Source organism: Diabrotica virgifera, chromosome 5 (genome assembly GCF_917563875.1).
Source record: "Diabrotica virgifera virgifera chromosome 5, PGI_DIABVI_V3a".
Lineage (NCBI taxonomy): Eukaryota > Metazoa > Arthropoda > Insecta > Coleoptera > Chrysomelidae > Diabrotica > Diabrotica virgifera.
In genome coordinates, this window is record NC_065447.1 from 232,056,147 (window position 1) to 232,077,805 (window position 21,659).

At 32.3% G+C, this 21,659-nt stretch overlaps 2 protein-coding genes across 2 annotated transcripts in view; one reads left to right on the plus strand and one right to left on the minus strand.

Moving 5' to 3' along the window:
• Nucleotides 1-21,387, plus strand: part of LOC126884710 (histone deacetylase 7) — a 302,317-nt gene extending 280,930 nt beyond the window's left edge. Inside the window, exon 10 of the mRNA XM_050650832.1 lies at nucleotides 397-21,387. Within this exon, the coding sequence (XP_050506789.1) occupies nucleotides 397-618 (222 nt within the window). The 3' untranslated portion in view covers nucleotides 619-21,387. The remainder of the gene's footprint in view (nucleotides 1-396) is intronic.
• Nucleotides 12,295-21,659, minus strand: part of LOC126884717 (uncharacterized) — a 222,295-nt gene continuing 212,930 nt past the window's right edge. The window contains exon 2 of the mRNA XM_050650841.1: nucleotides 12,295-12,441. The gene's annotated coding sequence lies outside the window, so the exon portion shown is untranslated. The remainder of the gene's footprint in view (nucleotides 12,442-21,659) is intronic.

Genomic DNA, 21,659 nt, shown 5'->3' on the forward strand with positions numbered 1-21,659 from the left:
ATAAGGTATAATTAATGGCGTCGAAACGTTAATAAATTCATTTTTTTGGTAAAATTGTGGCATATTTCCCATCGAAAATACTTAATTATAAAAATGCCTTAAGGAAATAGCTTCAGAACAAAAATATTTATTGCTGATACGTGCATTTATTGTTGACACATATTTATACGACAACCCCGAGGGATCTTATTTTCCCAAATTAAATTTACACAGCGAAATAAATGCAATCTTTACTTAGAAATATATAGATTTGGACAGTGGACGTGACCTCCAACTACACTAGCGCCATCTACGTTGAGCTTTTCAGATTAGCTGCCATTAAGCTGGTCTCCTTTCCGTACAATTTTCGTTTTTTAATTTTTTACTTTAAGCAATAAAACATTATTTATATTTTAGGTCATAGCAGTCCATAGTCCCCGTTGGCCTTGTCTTCAAGAAGCCGCCAAGAGCGCCATGTGTTCTTTCAACGACGCGATTCGTAACGAGAAAGAAGACAAAGATACCATCAACGCCATGGCAAGTCTATCGATGCAACACCCCGTAACGAGCATGGTCGTATCGCCCATCGGCTACCTTCCCACCAGCAGTCCTCAAAACGTTATTCGACCCAGCGCTTGAAACAGAACTTGCTAACGCTGTGTCGGAGGAGTTTTTCTTGATTTGAACGAAAATTTAGAGGCCGCTATGTACTATGCAGTTGTCCTACGGGGTTTTGGGACAGAAAAAGCGACGAAACGTCGCAGGACATCGCGTATATTAAGGCATTTGATGTTTACTAAATGTGAGAAGTTGGTGCAATGAATTTATGTAATTTCGAAAATTCCTAGGAAATTTGTTAAAAGTGGGGGATGTTGATGTTACACGTGCAAAAATTGGTGTTTTAAGATTATAAATGTCGAACTGTTTGGAATTTTGACGCCACTGGGCAAAGCTTGGAAGTTTCGTACGGCCTAAGGCAATACACAAGTTGTTGAATATTATACAGGGCGTCCATAAACTCTCCTAACAAACGAAGACCGGAGATGTCTCAGATAATTTTAAGACAATTTAATCCAATTCACCTAGTCCGAAAATGCTTCCTTAAAAGACCTAGGTGTTTTTGAAGATGGCGTCTTGTAATTAGTTTTTTTAAATACCTCCAGAACGCTTCTATTTAGAAAAACGAAAACTGGTACACCTATTTCTATTCCAGAGATAAATCGATTTTATCAATTGCGAATTTCTATTACCGATCATAGGCGTCCGTTTTGGGTAGGGCAACGTTTATCGCATAACTTTTTTGTATTTAATTTTTAAGCATTTTTGACACTAGTTTATTAAATTATGAAGTATTCTAGGACTAAAATTAACTTTTGTTTTAAGTCGGTAAAATACACCGTTTTTTTGAAAAAAATTTTCAAATTAAAAAAACGAAAAATTTTCAAATAAATTTTTCTAGAAAACGGTGTATCCTACCGACTTAAAGCAAGAGTGCCTTTTAGTACTAGAATAGCTCACAATTTAATAATCCAGTGTCAAAAATGCTTAACCTTCCGATGACCAACCTTTTTTTGTTACAGGGATGACCAACGGGGGTAAAAAATGACAACAGGTCAAAAATGACCTAGAATGAATGTTTTCAGCATTTAAATCTTCATCTTACAATACATCCTCGTTTTCTGATACTATTTCATCTTCTATATCATCATAAAAATCGCTAGCAGTAACAATTTCCTGTAACTCAGCATCAGTAAGATATTTGCGGGCCATATCTTATATGTACACAAAATACTAACAAACTATAATAACATACGCCAGTAAATAATAATAATGACTAACTGTAGCACACAGGAATGTCATGATTCGTACATAACAGGTACCACAGTCTAAAAATAGATTTTTGCCAGATTGCGGGCCATATCTTATATTTACACAAAATACTAAGAAACTATAATAATATACGCCAGGAAATAATAATAATGACTAACTGTAGCAGACAGGAATGTCATGATTCGTACATAACAGGCACCACAGTCTAAAAATAGATTTTGATAACGCGCAGTGTAAAACTACTTGGAATTCCACATAATAGACGGTATTTTATTAAACATAACTTCAGAATATATTTTTTATTCGTAAAATATAGGGTTTTTTATTTCAAAATATGAGGATATCTAGAATGATATTAAAGTCAAATAAAAAAATAATGAGTTAAAAATTGAAAATACTTTTGAATTTATTAAAGAAAACTTACGCTGGGGTCCAAATTTACCCCCCTTGGTCATCCGAAGGTTAAAAGTTAAAAACAAATAAGTTATGCGATAAAATAACCGTTGTCCTACCCAAAACGGACGCCTATGATCGGTACTAGAAATTCGCAATTGATGCAATAGATTTATCTCTGGAAGATAAATAGGCGTACCAGTTTTCGTTTTTCTGAATAAAAGCGTTCTGGAGGTATTAAAAAGAACTAATTACAAGACGCCATCTTCAAAGAGGTAGCTGCCTTAGGAAGCATTTTCGGACTAGGTGAATTGGGTTAATTGTCTTAAAAAATTATCTGAGGAAGCTCCTCTCTTTGTTTGTCAGGAGAGTTTCTAGACACCATGTATATAAATATAAACAGAATGAAAATAATATATGCAAATTAAATACTAGTCGGAATTTGTATTATATTCTCTTTGTATACAGTCGCTCAATATTATGAAAATGTGTACTATAGAGATGTAATGCATTTTTAGGTCTGTAGTCATAGGAATCTATGATTGTTTTTTTTTATAATTATTACCTTTATAACTATTTTGATCCATATGATATCGATCCAGCTGGATTTTAAAACTATAACGCTCTGATGTATTTGTTTGCGTCCAATTTTATGCCCAAATTGCTCCTCTGCATAAATTTGTGTTATTTACCATTAAGCTTACACAAATATAGGGATCACCCCCTCTGTGGCTCAGTGGTAAGAGCGCCCACCTTTAGACCTAAAGGTCGTGAGTTCGAATCTCACCTGGGTGGAGAATTTTTCATTTATTAAAAATTAGTATGTGAAAGCAGTTTCTATTCTTAGATAGCAGACGTTCGGATACAATTAGCGTCTTTTTGCAAAGACAATGACCTCGACTTTGCTAAGTAACAAGACATACACTACACTAGGTACCCGATTGCATAAATACACTGTACCATGCCAATAGCCATAAGTTGTCGAGGCATTAAACAAAATAAAAAAAATATAGGGATCTACAGTTTAATGCCTCATGCCGAACGCCTCCACGTCATATTTTACGAAAAGCGGAAAACCTGGGAGAAACATTTCATGATGCATTATGGGATCAAACAAATTTAGAATAACTTTAAGGAAATATCAGCGACAAGAAGCTAAATATGTCGCTTCGTCTACAGAACTAATACAATCTAAGAAATAGGCAACAAATTAAGTCAGCAGAAAATGCATTACTTAAGTCATACAGTAACGCTTAGATTATATAAAAGGAATATGAACCGATAATAGTAAAATCGTTTATAAAAGGTATATATTAAAAATCCTTAAAAAGGGCTACATCACAATCACATAACTAGTTTTCGATTGGTTTACCAATCATCATCAGTGCTTACTTAAAATGAATAAAACCTGGTAAAATAATGCAAAGATTTTGAAATTTTGACTACGGTTAAGAAAAGTTGTAGGTTATACTTACGTGAAATTTACATGCTAACCACCAAAATATAATTTTACAAATAATGGTTGAAATTGCTAACTTAAGCATGGATGTTTAAAGTATTTTACTAATATGCCCCAGGTAACATCTGAGCTGTGGTTTGACTTGTTCACATGGTGAAAGTATGGCAGCAAGTGACAATGAAATGGATAGAGAGTTCCGAACGATGACATGACAAAAATGACAGTTCCACAGGGAGTTGAAAAATTAACCTCTCATATTTAAAGACTATGGTATACAGCTAGTTAAAATTAGAAATGATGTAACAACACACTCCATTGTGAAAAATAATCATTTAAAATTCAGTAAACTAGATGTTGTAGTTAAAAATGCATTCACGTATATTGTCAGTGGAGGTGGTTAGGCAAACCACATTACACAAATGTTTGTATTCGAGAACTAAAGTCAGTAATCAAATCTTGTTGTCAAGAGACTTAATATTTAAAAAAAGCAATTTTGTGTTGATTTAAAGTTATCGGCTGAGGTGTAAAAATGTCTTAAATAATCTAGGGGAAAGTATCATTAAGAAAGCACAAGCTCAAACTTGGGCGACTAATTCCTAAAGACCTCGCAGGCTGCCCGGATCCCTAAGGGTCCAAAAACCAAAACCGTCATAAGATGATGACAGTAGGGGCTGGTGGGTATGAAATGTCTGCGATAATAGTGTCTAAAAAGCTGAAGAACAGAAAAGCTGCAGGTAAAGACAGAACAATTAACAACATTATAAAACACAATAAAATACCCAAAGATTGGAGAACTAGCGAACTAATTCTACTATTCAAAAAAGGAGATAACGCAAACAGAAAACTACAGAGGTATAAACGTGTTAAATACTACTCTAAAACTTACAACTAAAATTTTACAAGAACTAATGAATTGGAGGATAAGTTTAGCAGATGAACAACAGAGTTTTCATAGTGGAAGAACGTGTACTGATGTAATATTCATCATAAAGCAAATTACTGAGAAGTCGCTAAAGTATAATGTATTCCTGTAATGAAGCATTTTTGTGCCTGATTCACTTGAAGAAAGCATTTGACAGAGCAAGACTAAAAGATGTAACCCATCTTCTGTATAATAGAGAAGTTCCCCTAGATATCATAAAAACTAATGAAAACATCTATCAAAACAACATAGAACAGATGGACAGCTTACAGAACCTACAGATATAAGCATTGGAATAAGACAAGGTGACTCATTGAGCTTTATGCCCTTCAGTGTAATTATGGATGAAATTATCAAAAAGTGTCAACAAAGGCATAGGATAGAATGGGGGGAAACAAAAAATTAAAAATACTCTGTTCGCGGACTACGCAATATTAATAGCCCTTAAGATGGTCTGCAAAGATTAGACCACAGATTTAACATAAGAGCAAAATAATTTAATATGACAATCTCAACTCGGAAAACTGAAACAGTACTAATCAGCAAAGAACCTGTTACAATATACAACGTTAAAAGTAGATATTGCTCTATAGTTATACATACTCTATTTAATGACAGTTTAGAAGTAGTAATGATATGTTAAGAAAATAAGAAAATATAATGGCAGTCATATTCAAGTAAAATGTTTTCCTATTGTCCTGTAATTGAGTGAATTATAATCGTTGTTGGTCATTTAGTCAGTTCACCTAACTCAATTTATAACAGGTTATGGGCCCAGCTCACGTGGGAACTGTGAACAGGTGAAAAAATATGGCGACCAGCAATAACGATTATAAAATTCAAGTCGACAAACTTGAGGGTCCTGAAGACTGGGCAAAATGGAAATTGCACGTTTCGATGTTATTACGAGCGTATGCACTTAAGACATTGTGAACGGTATGCGTAAGTATCCCGAGGTTACTGAAAATTCAACTTCATTGGAAGTAGACAAGGATCAACAATGGTTAAAAGACGATGCAAAAGCGGCAAGTTTGTTAGCAGGTACGCTAGGTATGATCAAATGTAAATTAGAAATTTATGTCATCTATATTGAACAACTAATGGAATTAAAATACCTTGGAATTGCACTGTCCAACTATGGAGACCTTCACAAAGAAGTGAGAGATTAAGTATAAAAAGCAAATAGACTGGCAGGATCCCTTAATAACAGTATATGGCGAAACCGACATATTAACACTGAGATGAAGTCAAGAATTTATAAAACCAGTGTAAGACCAATAGTGACATATGCATCAGAAACAAGACCCGATACAGCCACAACACAAAGACTACTGGAGACGGCAGAGATGATAATAACGAAAAGAATTACAAGAAATAAAACTAGAGATCAAAAGAAGAGTGAGAACAGAAGAAAATGTGACAAACAGTGTCTAAACAAATGGACACTAAATAAAAAAACAATAACCACATAAGCAGACGGATGACCGCGCAAAAGATGGAATGTGAACTTTCCATAGAGGTATCAATCCACCAATGAACAAGCAGAGTTGCTTATAACGAGCAAGAAGAAGAAGAATATAATACTGTATACCCAGATAATAGTAAGTTTAAAAAGATAATTTTGTGTAATATTGACAAGTTTTCCGAAAGGAAGATAGCTCATTTTATATTATATTGAATTACATAAAAACATACTTTATCGATTTTTTGACTTCAACCAGTAACTCTAATGGTAAATAATTGAAATATATTTATAAACTTGATATTTATAAATCAGATTGACTATTTTGGTCGATCAATTTGAAAGTATTGCCATACAGTATAAAGAAACGCGTTTGCCCAGTGGCTCAGTTCGACGGTTGTTCAATTACAAAGATGAAGATACTTTTTTAAAATTTGTTGGAATATATTGTTGTAAAATTATCATTGAAACCACACAAACTAAAAACTCAACTAGTTTTAAACAAATGCAGGATGCTCTGAACTTCAACGCTTAAGCAGACGATCTGTTATATCTGTCAAGAATTCTTTTGCAATTTCCAGCAATATTTTTTCCGTAAATATTCCATATAAAAAAATACTATCACAAATAAACGTCTTGGGAAAATACTGACTTAGGGGGGGGGGGGAGTATGGTGTGAAAATTTTGAAATACATAACTTCGAGAATACTTTTTGAAAATTTCAAATTTATCGGTGCAAAATTACCGGAAATACAGCGTGTTGAATATCCTTACCTTCGACTCACTTTTCAGCAGCTTCGCGCAATCGAGCTTGAGCTTAGTGAGAAACGTTCAATAGCTGTTCCCTTTTTCTTTTGTAAATTACTCCGCGATTCAAAAATATACGCCGGTTGCATCACTTTCTGATTTGACAGACAAAATAGAAATTAGAAATAAAAGTTTTCAAAACTTTAAACGCGTTTTTCACAAAACTGCTTTTGTCAAAGGGGACATTGTAACTCAAAAACTGCATGACCGGTCCACCTGAAATTTGCTAGATTTACTTTGGACATTTCCTGAGGTAACGCTGTCGATCGTTATTTTGAATTTTGAATGATACCAAAAACTCAAAAACCAAAAAAACAGCGTTACCCCGAGAGACTCATAAACTAATAAAATATCTTTGAATTTTTTGTTTCACGTGATCCAATGACGAGTTCTGAGGTCCACCGAAAAAACAGTTTTTTTTTGTGGTGTCTGTAAAAATTTGCCACCGTTGGCTTATTTTTCAATATATTTTCTTGAATTTTTTTGTTGATTCTTGGAATTGTACTGAATAAGTTTATTTAATTTAAAAGTAAAATAATTGTACCATAATTTAAAAAAAAATCACAAAAATATGCTTGAAATATTAATTTCAAACCATACCCCCCCCCCTAAAATTTAAAAGCAGTAAGTTTTCTTATTATTTATTAAATCTATTTATAACAAAGACACGAGATTACGGTCATATTAAAAAAATCAATCACTTTTATATATTATATGCCCCTGAAGACGCCAAGGGAATAATCAATCAAAATTGTGATATAAAACATAAATATTCCCTCATAACTTAAATATGTGACACACAACGAATAAAATCAGTCAATATAATAAAAACTTAGGCTTTAAAAAAATAATATTTATAAAAATATTTTTTTAAATACAGTCGACTTCTATTTTTGGAACTTTATAGTAGCATATCGAAATATTATTACAAGATACACAAATACGTAATGTAACAAACAATTTATCACAAACCATTAAAAAGTACCAGATCTTTGCTATTTCGTTGTAATGTATTTTTCTTTTTAGAGTTTTCTACTGACTTTAGATTTTTTTAGATTTACTGAGTAATGTTCATTATTGACTCAGGTGTTGATAACGTCTTGCTCGTCTTTCTTGTGCCGTCGGCTTAGAATTTTTTTATATTTTCTAGCTATGAGTGGCGATCAAAAATGCTCAACTTAACGTTATCCTCTTGATAGTGGATACCCGTTTTTTTACTTGAGAGCTCTTCTTGTATAATGTTGTTGAGCCCATACATCTATTTTTCTCAAATTTTTCAATCTATTCAAACCTGTGCAGTTTCAAAAATATTTCCAGTTTAAAAAACAAAAAGTCCACAGGGTCTAGGTCTGGTCAAGAAGCAGGCTGGGAGATGAAAGTCGTGTCATTTTTGGTGCAGAAATCGCAACGCAGAAGAAGCTGGTGTGTTCAAGCACCTCACTACAGTTCCCTTTTCACATTCTCATGCAAATGTCTCAGCGTTTGACGATAACTGTTTCACCTCTTGGAACGGATTCGAAGGGCAATACACCTTTCCAGTAAATAAATACAGTAATCAAGGGTTTTGACCTTGTATTTTACCTACTGTGTTTCTTTTGTGATCTAAGATCCTTAACTTCAATTTAGACGATTAGACCTGTGTTTCCATATCGTTTCATGTTTGATTTGGGACACATTTTTTTGGCATGAATCAAATGAAATTTTGCATTCATTGATTTTACCGCACGATCTGTCAACATGATTTTTATCTGTCGAATCCGAAAGTATTTAGCGTGGATTGTCTACAGAACACTGCAAACACTCTTTACAACGTGACTCGCTTAAATATTTATTTCCAAGCGCCTTCTGCAATATTCAAAAAGATATGTACACATTTTATCATATTTAATGTGCTCTTCGTCTAAATTCATCTTGAAAAATCGACACAAACACACCAACTTGTTCTACAAAAAATAACGCTGCAAAAACAAATCTACTAAACAGTGTTGCCAATCGCACTGCAATTCTTTACGGCGTTGCCAAGCAATACAAAAAGTCCTGCAATTTGAAATATTCCTCGTATTAAAACCTAACACTAAACTTTTTTATCTTGAATAATATTTAATTATTAATCTAATACTTAAATATAGGTGTACTAGTAATTGGAAATTTATGTAAAATTCTTGACAGAAATAACAAATTTTTTTATACATAACCTTACAAACCTTCAAAAAGATGAAAATCTTTGTGTTCAAATCAGCAATTTCTTCAAGTATTTATTGTGTGTTTTTTAAATTCCTATATCAGTTTAGAAACTATCTATCTAGCAGCTACACTTGCTTTCAACAGAAAGAAAAAATCTAAATAATTAGATTTGAATCCAATGATATATTTATCTTTTTGAAGAGTCTGATTTCTCTTATGTAGACTTATGGGGTATTACTTATTATTTGTTATATATTACAAGCAGGTTCTATGGATTTAACAATTTTAGAAGTTTAAATGCAGATGTTGAGGTCAACTTTATTATTAGGTACCAATCCAGGAAATGTAAAATTGGAGAGATGATTTAGATAATTTTCAGGTTAAAGGTTTCTGGCAAATGTTTTTTAATTTTATTGTTAACTGCACAACAAATTTTGTCGACCATTATTAGAAGTATCCTTTGAAATTGAGAATTACTTAAATTACAATCTTTTACTGAAATAATATCTTAATTAGGGAAAATAAAAACTGTATTGAACTTTCAAGGTTCAGATGAATAGAGAAAACAGAGCCGCAAGCTGCCTGAATGAAACAATATAGAGAAATAAAAATATCGAGAAAGAAATTAAAGACAGAATTTACAAAACAGTCATCAGACCAATAAAAATATACGCGACAGAGAAGCACAACCTGTTACAACGGCGACAAAAAAATGTTAGAAACAGCAGAGATGAAAACTCTTAGAAAAATCGATGGTAAGACACCCTGGAACAAAGGTAGAAGTACATACAGGGTGAGTCATGAGGAACTGTACATATTCCTACCTGGTATGGAGGCCCCTATGGGGAATAACAAATGGCCATTAAAAAGTGTCTGCTCCCATTGTTTAATAATATACAGGGCGAGTTGTTAATTTTTACAGAAATTTGTATTCGTCATAATTTTTGAACGGTAAGATTGATGTGTCTCTTATTTTGGTCAATTGTTACACTATTACCACCCAATCAACTGATTTATTCAAACTAGAAAAAAAATCAGGTCCGGCTTTAAAAAATTAGTTCGTTTTAGTCTTAGAAAAACTTTCACCCTGTATATGGTTTTTGAACACTCTAATAATAATTTTGCAAATTAGACAAATAGGCAATTAAAAGGTAAAGTGAACCATAGATTTAAAAAAATTAACTTTTATTACAAAAATTATTTTTTGAACAAATATTTAACTGATTTTTTCAAACTAGAAAAAAATCAGGTACGAATTTAAAAAATTAGTTCGTTTTGGTCTTAGAAAAAATTTCACCCTGTATATGGTTTTTGAAAACTCTAATAAGAATTTTACAAATTACACAAATAGGCAATTAAAAAGGCATATTTATTTTCTCCACACGATTACTTATTTTTTTATAACAAAATTAAATTTGACTATGAATTAAAAGTTTGGTGAAGTGAACCATAGATTAAAAAAAATATTTTTTTTTGCAAAATCTATTTTTTTAACAAATATTTAATTTATACATATTTATTAATACTTCCACAGCTTGTGCTATACGTTGTAAATAATAAAACCCTTTTAGCTAATTTCCAGAATTTCAAAAGGAAGAGGTTGTCTTGAATCATACTAAAACATCGCCCTGTATAGTATTTGTTTAGTGATTCATAGGTAGTGTCGTTTTTTTGAATTCATAGAGTTTTATTTCAAAAGGCAAAATACAGTAAATTTATTTTTTTAAATTAACGAAAAGAAAATACATATTATGTAGAACATTGAACATAAACGGATTTATTTCCATGTTTAAGTAAATTTAACAATATGTATGTGTGTACAACAATTGTATACATAGATACATAAAAGAACTTAAGAAACAAATAAAACAATAAAACCATTTTTTTGAGATTTATAGCAGATTTTCGAAATTAAATCCATCTTTGTCGGACCATCAACTGTCTAACAGACCTCCTGCGAGTTAAGGGATAATTTCTAATAATGTTACAAGAATCAATAATTTTATCAATTACTTAGTTCTTAGAATAATTGAAATAAAAATAAACAATATTTTAAATGCAAGACTTTTCAAGCCAAAGTGTTCTTTTTCCTTTCTTCTATATTCGTCGTCTCTTGTGCTTATATATTGTAAAAGCCGGAGATACAGGATGCAGCCAGAAAACAGTTTGTATCAAAGTAGTAAACTTTGTATCTAGGGCTTTTCGTCTTCCTCGCCTTACGAGAGATGTCGCTGTTTTGCGTCTTAAAAGGTGGAAACATTGCATCGCGATGTTTTCCCTTAAATAGGCAGGATTGTTGATATTTGTTTCAGAGTTGTGACTGAATAGCTTCACCGAGGATGCATAGATGCTGAAATAGCTATATGGAGATGGTGGTCCAACTCTGAATCAAATAAAAACAAAAACTGCCTTTATCATCTACTTAACTCTTGTCGCGTATTGATATTTTCACGATAAACCATTTCTTTTAATCGACCCCATAGGGAGTAGTCGACAGGGTTAAAATCAGGTGATCTAGTTGGCCATGCATGAGGTCCTCCGCGTCCTATCCATCTGTTTCCATAAGTTACATGTAGATGTTGACGAACAGCAACTGAGAAATGTGGTGATGCCCCATCGTGCATAAAGTACATACCTAAAGTAGATTCGGCAAACTATTTTGTAAAATATGATACCTAATGCAAAAAAGTACAAACAGTGTAAGAAACACAAATAAATAATAACGAAAATGTCAAATTATCATTTTTATACACATACATAGTATTAATACATGGTGAGAAGGTAGTGATGCAAAAAACGACGGGAAAAATATCTCTTTTTGTTTTTGTTTAATTTAGGTTTATTTATTTAGCTCCTTTTTGAAAAACAAATATTATACAGGATGATGTTTTAGTATTATTCAGAACAACCTGTTCCTTTTAAAATTCTGGAAATTGGCTAAAATGATTGTATTATTTAAAACGTGTAGCACGAGCAGTGGAAGTATTATAAATACAACTTATAAATTAAATATTTGTTCAAAAAAAATTAATTTTTGTAATAAAAGTTAATTTTTTTAAATCTATGGTCCACTTCACCAAACTTTTAATTCATAGTCAAATTTGATTTTTTTATAAAAAATTAAGTAATCGTGTGGGGAAAAAATAAATATGCCATTTTAATTACCTATTTGTCTAATTTGTAAAATTCTTATTAAAGTTTTCAAAAACCATATACAGGATGAAATTTTTTTCTAGTTTGAATAAATCAGTTGATGGGCGGTAATAAAAATTAATTTTTGTAAAAAGTTAATTTTTTTAAATCTATGGTTCTTTTCACCAAACTTTTAATTCATAGTAAAATTTGATTTTTTTATAAAAAATTAAGTAATTGTGTGGGGAACAATAAATATGCCATTTTAATTGCCTATTTGTCTAATTTGCAAAACAATCGTATACAGGGTGAAATATTTTTTTCTAAGACCAAAACGAACTAATTTTTTAAAGCCGGACCTGATTTTTGAAGTTATTCTTCTTTTGGCGCGGTTGAGAGTAAAATTTCATAAATCTGCGCGCATGCGCACACAGACAGTATGGCGTTTAGTTGCTAATCTTTCAAGATAGGTATGTATGTATATTATGTATCAGCGCAAATAAGTCATTAAAAGAATATAATTAATGTTTTTAGTAAACTTATTATTTATTATAATTTTTGGCTTTGTCTTTCTCTTTAGTAAGATGATAAAATATTATGTAGGTATAACATTTTTATATGTCTATTTGTCACCGTGTTGTGTAATTATATCCGAAACTTACGTGTCAATTCCAGTGGCTCGTTGGCGTAGTTGGTAGAGCGGTGGGTCAGAGAATGGAAGCACACGGAAGGTCGCGGGTTCCAATCCTGGACGATTCATATTTTTTTTAATTTTTGGTTGTTTTAAAAAAAATTTTTTGAAAGTGGTAGATAAGAAAGTTAGTTTAATATTTAAATGAAATACAAATAACCTGTTAAGTATATTTACTTCGTTGAAATTATATAATAGAAGAATAACTTCTTACGTGCGTACAAAGTACACACACATTCTTTTTTTTCTAGTTTGAATAAATCAACTGATTGGGTGGTAATAGTGTAACTATTGACCAAAATAACACATCGATCTTACTGTTCAGCAATTATGACGAATACAAATTTCTGTAAAAATTAACAACTCGCCCTGTATATTATTAAACAATGGGAACAGACACTTTTTAATGGTCATTTGTTATTCCCCATAGAGGCCTGCATACGAGGTAGGAGTATGTACAGTTCCTCATGACTCACCCTGTATATACGACGGAGATGTAAGGTGGAGAACATTAAGAACAGGGTAAGAAATATAAGAGTAGAATGGAACGACCGACATAAACCGAATGACAACAAATATAGTAGTAAAGAAAATTTCCCAATAGGAAGATGATCAGTGGGAATACCACGAAAGCGATGGAACGACAACTTACTGGAGGCACATTGAAAAACAGACAGAGTCATGTTGTATAAGTGAACACTAGTAAAACGATAAACTCAAGTTGGGTCCAATTTTATATTCACTAAGAAATTGCTCAATATTTATAGGTACCTACTGAGGCAAATTGTCAAAAAGCAGGTCTTTTATACATGTATTGCGTTGTTTTTTTTGTGAAAAACCTCTTTATGTTTCTCGTACAACCGATTGAAACCAAAGACTTGCTATCAAATGATTGCTAGCAAAAAAAGTAGTACAGTAGGCGGTACTGCAGATTAGCTCGAAGCTTCATACTGTTTTCTATCTTCGTTGGGAATAAGCCACAATTTTAGTTTGAAATTGAGTTTATTTACCGTCTCGAAACGTCAAAGTCTACGATTATGAACAATTTGGCATATAGTCTGGGCTGATTATCGGAGAATAGGCCATTTTTGGGAAAAGTTATTTACCAGCAATTTTATTGCTGGAATCGAATTATAAGATCCTATATATTAATAATATAGGTATGCAAAGTCCTCAGATAGTGTGCTACTTTTTTTATAAACAAAATGGCGCACGAAAATCGTGTTTTTTTCAACTATTGCTCTATAACTCCGAAGATTTTAACTTTACAACAAAAACACCCAAATAAAAATTCACCGTGATTAAATTCTGCATAGAGACACGTTTTTCCCGATCTGCTCCGACGAAAATTTTCCTCGGAAAATGCGGGTTTTCCCAACAAAATCTTTAATTTTCAAATAAAGTTTTAGATAAGTAATTATCTACCAATAATTAAATAATTTGGTGACTTAAAAGCCTTTTTGGTTTAGATTATAGTTCCAGAAGCTGATGAAAACTAAACGAATATTTTAGCAACAATTCAATTGTTAATCAATAATTTACGGTCGCAATAATAACCAAAATAATTATGATACACTGATCAAGCTTTGAAATCTTATAAAGATGAGGTGCCTATTTAACATTTGGTCGACAAAAAATGAATTTTTTATTTTTTTGCATAATCTTTAAATGTTTAAAAAAATAGTTATAAACAAATTAACGTTTCTCAGAAAGTTTTTATTATATTATAATTTTAAAAAATAGCTAAAATGCGTATTTCAAATATCTTGAAAATGAATGCTTTAAAACTTTTTTGCAACCATTTGTAAAAAAGGTATGAAACAGCAAAATAAACGTACGATTACTACTGTGTTTATAATTTTTTTTAATTCTTTCAAAGCGTAGAAGTGAGTTTAAAGTACAAGCTAATTATTTACAAAAAAATATCGATTATCAGTTTAATGGTTATATTTTAATTAAAGATTATAAATATATTTTTTTTGTAATTTACACGCACGAAAGTAGAGTAACACAGTACTGTAGCTAAAATTTTCGCTCGGAGCGACGACCGGCCGCGTGATGTACACTTTTAATAAATAATGCATGCTGCGTGTCAGTCGCTTCGAGTGAACATTTTAGCTCCGACTCTGTATAAGGCCTACGTTTGCGCTAAAAATTACAAAAAAAAAGTATTTTTAATCTTTGATTAAAATATAACCATTGCACTAACTTTTGACATTCTTTGTGAGTAATTAGGTTGTACTATAGACTCACTTTTAAGCTTTGAAACAATTAGAACAAATGTTAAACAACGGAGAATTCGTATATTTACTTTGCTGTTTCATAACTTTTTTGCAAATGGTTGGAAAAATTTTTAAAGCATTCATTTTCAAGACCTATTAAATACGCATTTTAAGTATTTTTTAAAATTAGAATATAATAAACAATTTCTGAGAAATGTTAATTTGTTTATAACAATTTTTTTTAAACATTTAAAGATTATGCAAAAAATGAAAAATTTATATTTTGTCGACAAAATATTCAATAGGCATCACACCTTTATAATCTTTCTAAGTTTGATCAATGTCTCATGATTATTTTGGTTGTTATTGCGACTGTAAATTGTTAATTAACAATTGAATTGTTGCTAAAATATTCGTTTCATTTTCACCGGCTTCTGAATTTATAATCTATAACAAGAAAGCTTTTATTTCACCAAGCTATATAATTATTGATAAGTAATTACTGGCCCAAAAAATTTATTTGAAAATTCGAGATTTTGTTGGGAAACCCCACATTTTTCGAGGAAAATTTTCGTCGGAGCAAATCGGGAAAAACATGCCTCTATGCAGAATTAAATTGGGGTGAATTTTTATTTGAGTGTTTTTGGCGCAAAGTTAAAATCTTCGGAGTTAGAGCAATAATTGAAAAAATACGATTTGTCGGCGCCATTTTGTTTATAAAAAAAGTAGCACACTATCTGCGGACTTTGTATACCTATATTATTAATGTATAGGATCTTATAATTCGATTCCAGCAATAAAATTGCTGGTAAATAACCTCTCTTTGTACTTTACTAATTAGACCAGCGTATTATAACTATTTTTTTTTCAAAATTTAAAGAATATGCAAAAAAAAGAAGAATTTATATTTTGTCGATAAAATATTAAATAAGCATCTCATCTTTATAAGTTTGATCAATGTATCATGATTATTTTGGTTATAAGTATATTATAAGTTTGATCAATGTATCATGATTATTTTGGTTATTATTGCGATCGTAATTTGTTAATTAACAATTGAATTGTTGCTAAAATATTCGTTTAATTTTCACCGGCTTCTGGAATTACAATCTATACCAAGAAAGCTTTGTTGTCACTAAGTTATTTAATTATTGATTAATAATTACTTACCTAAAACTTTATTTGAAAATTAGAGTTTTTGTTAGGAAAACCCGCATTTTCCGAGGAAAATTTTCGTCGGAGCAAATCGTGAAAAACATAGCTCTATGTAGAATTTAATTGCGGTGAATTTTTATTAAGGTGTTTTTGTTGTAAAGTTAAAATCTTCGGAGTTATAGAGCAATAAATGAAAAAAATACGATTTGTCGGCGCCATTTTGTTTATATAAAAAAAGTAGCACACTCTTTGCGGACTTTGCATACCTAAATTATTAATATATAGGATCTTATAATTCGATTCCAGCAATAAAATTGCTGGTAATTAAGTTTTCCATGAATTTTGCTAATTAGCCCAGAGTAATATAAATAATAAGTAAATCCCACATCCCAGCAGTAAATTTAAAAACCATTTGAAAATACAATTGTGCAATTGGTGTACTGTTTACTGTAGATGTTTAGGTATATGTCAGATTGTCTTAAGGTATAATTCTGAACATGACCAAGATTTATTTAAAAATAGGTAGATTGTGGTTGTTTTCTACCTTATCAACATTTGTACCGCTTGAAACTTACAGATCAAAATTGTACCTTACAGAATTGTTGTATATGTATGTAAATTGGTATTTTGAGTCATCCTGCAACTTTTATGTATTGTTTTAGGGCCAACAACCCCTAGTATATGTTGAGATAAGGGTAACTGCCCTTTTTAAAATTTTATTCTAATTGTAAAGAAAAATTGGAGCGTTTTTGCACTTTGTTGTAGGGGAAAAATTCATAATGTTTATCGGACGTATTACCACAGTTTTTGAGTATTTGAGACGGAATATTAGCAATTTTATGACGAAGTGTCTTTGTAAAAATATTTTAAATGTAACATTTAATAAAACAATACGCAGAAACAATTGATAGATCCGAAAATCTAAAACTTCTATCGGTGGAACCAAAATCAAATTATTTCACGTATGTAATTTGCTTAGTAAAAGAGAGCAGACCGCAGGCCTCTCTGAAGATTCGAAAAGGGTGAAACTCACGTAAGAGGATGGTGGTTGCCTCTGAAACAGAATGAAATATTAACTGTCTTTCATTTTTAGTAACATTTAATGTCTAGTAGGCTAGACATGGCCATGACAAAATGACCAGGTACTGACCACGGAGAGGTGAATGACCAATTTTAGACATACTGTATGTTTTTGACGGTGCTGAAAACGAAAATGAGATTTATTTTGAATTTCATTTGGGGGAACATTGTCAAAATTCCCAATTTTACCCTAAAAATAAAATCATGTTTTTTGCGTTTACCTCGCTACAACTCTGTTCCATTTTAATATTTTTTTCTGAAATTTTTAGAGTAAATAGCTCTAACATTTCTGAAGACAACGGTACCGGTTTCAAGCTTTAATTCTTATTCTGATAAAGGTTATGAATTTTTCAAAGGAAAAGGTGCGGATTTGTGCATTGCAAAGTTTAATTGCAAAAGTTGAGTGACGAAATTTAAAATTTAGCCTTTTAATCACGTTTATCTTAAAATAGAGAGTACAAAGAAGTTTTCTGGAAAATTTTGAGATCAAAATGTTTTATAGAAAATAAAAATAGTGCAACTTTTATTATCGACATTAGAAATCATTTATCAGGATAAGAATAAAAGCTTGAAACAGGTACCGTTGTCTTCAGAAATGTTAGAGCTATATACTGTAAAAATTTCAGAAAAAAATATTAAAATGGAACAGAGTTGTAGCGAGATAAACGCAAAAAACGTGATTTTATTTTTTTTTATTTTTGGGGTAAAATTGCGATTTTGACAGTATTCTCCCACATGAAATTCAAAATAAACCCCATTTTCGTTGTCAGCACCATCAAAAACATACAGTATGACTAAAATTGGCCATTCACCCCTCCGTGGTCAGTATCTCGAGAAATAAGCGTTTTTTTGGGGGTGTTCATTTGGGGGAGGTTGAATACATTTTTCGTCATTTTGCCTATGTTCTAATATTAGTGTGCTATCTTTTCTCGGGTGAAGAACTTAATACACATGGTGCTGGAGTTAAATAGTGTAGAGCAGTGATTCCCGACCGGGGGGCGATTTGAGATTTTCAGGGGGGCGATATGGGGGGCAATAAGGTGGGCGATTAGGATCTGGGAAAAGAGAAATGGGTAATAGAGAAGAAAAAACAATACTTTCGATCGGATATCCATAGGATAATAAAAAGTAATTAAATGTACACCAATGCAGGTAATAATAACACAAACATCTCGTCTAGTAACAGAGGGCTATGAATCATGATACAATTTAATTATATAGGTAAGTAATACATTATAATTAATTCTGCATTTTCCTTTTATCGAGCTTTCGTATTGGGCGAACATCCGCACAAAAGAGAAAGGGATAGAGTGGGATAAGAATGATGAGAGTAGGTACCGACCCTGCCGATCTGACTCCAACAAAAAGTGTACGGCCAAAATTGTGGTCGTTTTGTCATCTATCTATCTTTTGCCCTTCATTTGTCCAAAGTTGAACGTAGGCCTCCCCCTTATTTTTCCAATCTTCTTCGTTCAGTGCTAATCCTGTCCATCTGGTCCCAGCGTATCTTTTTGGATCATCCGACCATCTCATCTGTGGTCTGCCCTTTCCTCTTTTACGGTCCCAAGGTCTCTAGTGGATTGTCGCTTCATTCCATCTTCCGTCTTTTTGTCTGTTGTTTTATCATGTTTTTAACTAGAGAGTAGCTGCATGTTTGTTTAGATCTTTCACTTTGGTTTTATTTCTGATCCATGTATTTTTATTTTTGTCACTTATCTTGATACCCAGAATCTTTCTTTCCATTGCCGTTTGAGTATTGGCCATTCTTTCCATATTTTCTTTCGTGAAGGTCCATGTCTATGCTTCATATGTAAATATTGGTCTTGTCATAGATGAGGTAAATAAAATTAAAGCAAAACCAAAGAATGATGGAATATTTCGTACACTCTGACACTGTGTAAAGAAAATGATGAGATATTTAATACATTGCTACTACAGTACTACATACGGAAGTCCGCTGGCTTTCGAAAGGGAATTGCTCACGGCGGTTCTGCAGTCTCATGGATACTATTATCGAATTTCTGATAACTACTGACCCCACACTGAGTACAGCACTACAAAAGAAGCGAAATGACATCGCTTAACTATCAGATATTTCTGAAAAATTAAATGGAACGAATCTGGAATTACAAAGGAAGAACATAAATATGACCAAAGCGAAGGGAGTAGTCGGAGCATTCATTGACAAACTATCTATTTTTAAAGAAAATATACAGAGAGGAGGTCTGACCAAATTCCCCAGAAATCATCGTGTGGTTATTCTGAGGATCTTCAAACATATTGCCTCCACCTTGGAGGGGATGTGAGGTACATAGCTATTAACCAACATTGAGCCAGACATAAAGAAATTATGTGAGTATCACCAGGCCCAAGGGAGAAATTAACAATTATTACTAACCATGTTCACCAACACGTGGACAAAATGCAAGAGGCACAAGATCGAAATAGAGGGAAAATTATGAGAGAGATCTATGTCCAGCAGTGGACAAGCGAAGATTGAATGATGACTTACCATGTATCATTTTACGAAATGTAAAAATAAATCAATATTGTACTGAATAATTTTTTGTTTCAATTTAATTGGGGAGGGGGGCGATTATAGTATTCACAACCGGTGAAACCTGTCTAAGGGGGCGATCATGGGAAAAAGGTTGGGAACCACTGGTGTAGAGTGTAGAGGATCAACCTCTATGATTCGGTTTTCGGAAAGTGGTTTTTCTATTGAATTTCCATGTTTGGTTTTTAACAATCAAGTTAAAACCAATTTGGTTTTAGGAATCAAGGAATTCCCAAGGAATCTTTCTTGTTGGAGCTTTTACCACGCTGAGCAGATGAGTTGTGAATTATTTAAAATTCTCTCATCTTAATTTCCTCGGCATCCTGTATGATTTATAAATTTTGAAAATCTCAGAAGGTGTAACCAAAGAAAGTATTCCACCTGTTGTCAATCTGGTGGTATGGAGACGATATTTATTGTCGTTTTCTGTGCTACTTCGATTGATAACTTACTTTGTTATTCGGTAGATGGCCCTAGTTCATCCGTGGCATTTCTTTCTTTGCAATTCGGAAAGGCCCAAAGTGTGGTACGTGGAAGAATCTGAGAGAAGAGGATATGGGACTACTGATGAGGGGTAAACAACCCCCGAAACCGGTATAGACTCTTCCTGCAATCTCATATTTGACCATAGTATTATGCAGCTGCTGCATTTTCGTGTTGCAAAGAAATTGAGAATGTTTATACATTTTTAATTATTTTTCAAATCAAAATGTCAATTTTAAAAATAAAAAGGATTTCCGATGCCGGGAATCGAACCCGAGCCTCCTGAGTGAAGGCCAGGTACCTAGAGCCACTAGACCATATTGGATGTGATGCATGGAGATAAATATTTGACATACAAGTTCTAGGATTTTTTTCCATCTACTTTCATATTATTTTTTCTTGCTTAAAAGTCCCGGAGTCGCGCCAGCTGACACACATTTTCGTTATCAAACAAGTATTAACCACCAAAATAAATTCATAGAATCCGTGCTAAAATCACCATAAAAATTTGACACTACCTCCCAGAGTAATATAATGACCTAATTATCTATTTAATGTAAAATTTTGGAATCGCAATAAGCTATTATATCTTCGGTGGTTCACCAACTCTATAAAATAATATTTTTTACAGCAGGAAAATATTTTTGCAAAGACAATAATTAGAAGCTCAATTTTTTCGAATGTTTGATTTGCGAAAACTGTGAAGTATGTCTCCGTAATGCCACCGTTACACGGTCAATATTATTGATGCAATATTTTTTCAATGATAGAATTGTCTCAATATATTCCTTACACGTTCAATATATTGATCAATATCGATATTGCTTCAATAATATTGACCGTGTAAAGGTGGCTTGAGTGCAAACGCTATTCTTTCTGTCCAATTTTTCTCTAAATACGTTTTTGAAAAACTGAACATTCCTGCAGTGGCTTTAAGCGACTGCCTCTTATAAAATAAGATCAAATTTATCGTGTGTTTTATTTTTGTTAATATATTGAAAGTTTTTAATAAAATCATTTATTTACTTTTATATTACCTTTTATTTCTTATTTACATTAATCCAATAAGTGAATGAGTTCGAGAAGAATAAGAAGATTAGTGATAGGAAAGACTTCATTATCTTTGGTTCTACAGCCCTATATTAGAGCATCAACCTTCTCAAGTGTATTAAACCCTCCGACTGGTATGGGGCCCCTTCGCTTATTATTCATTTAAGCAGCACGTAAAAGTCGGGTAGCTTCAAACTGTTTTGAATCTTCTCCACTAGTTTACCTAGAGATGTTTCAAATGCATTTTACATTC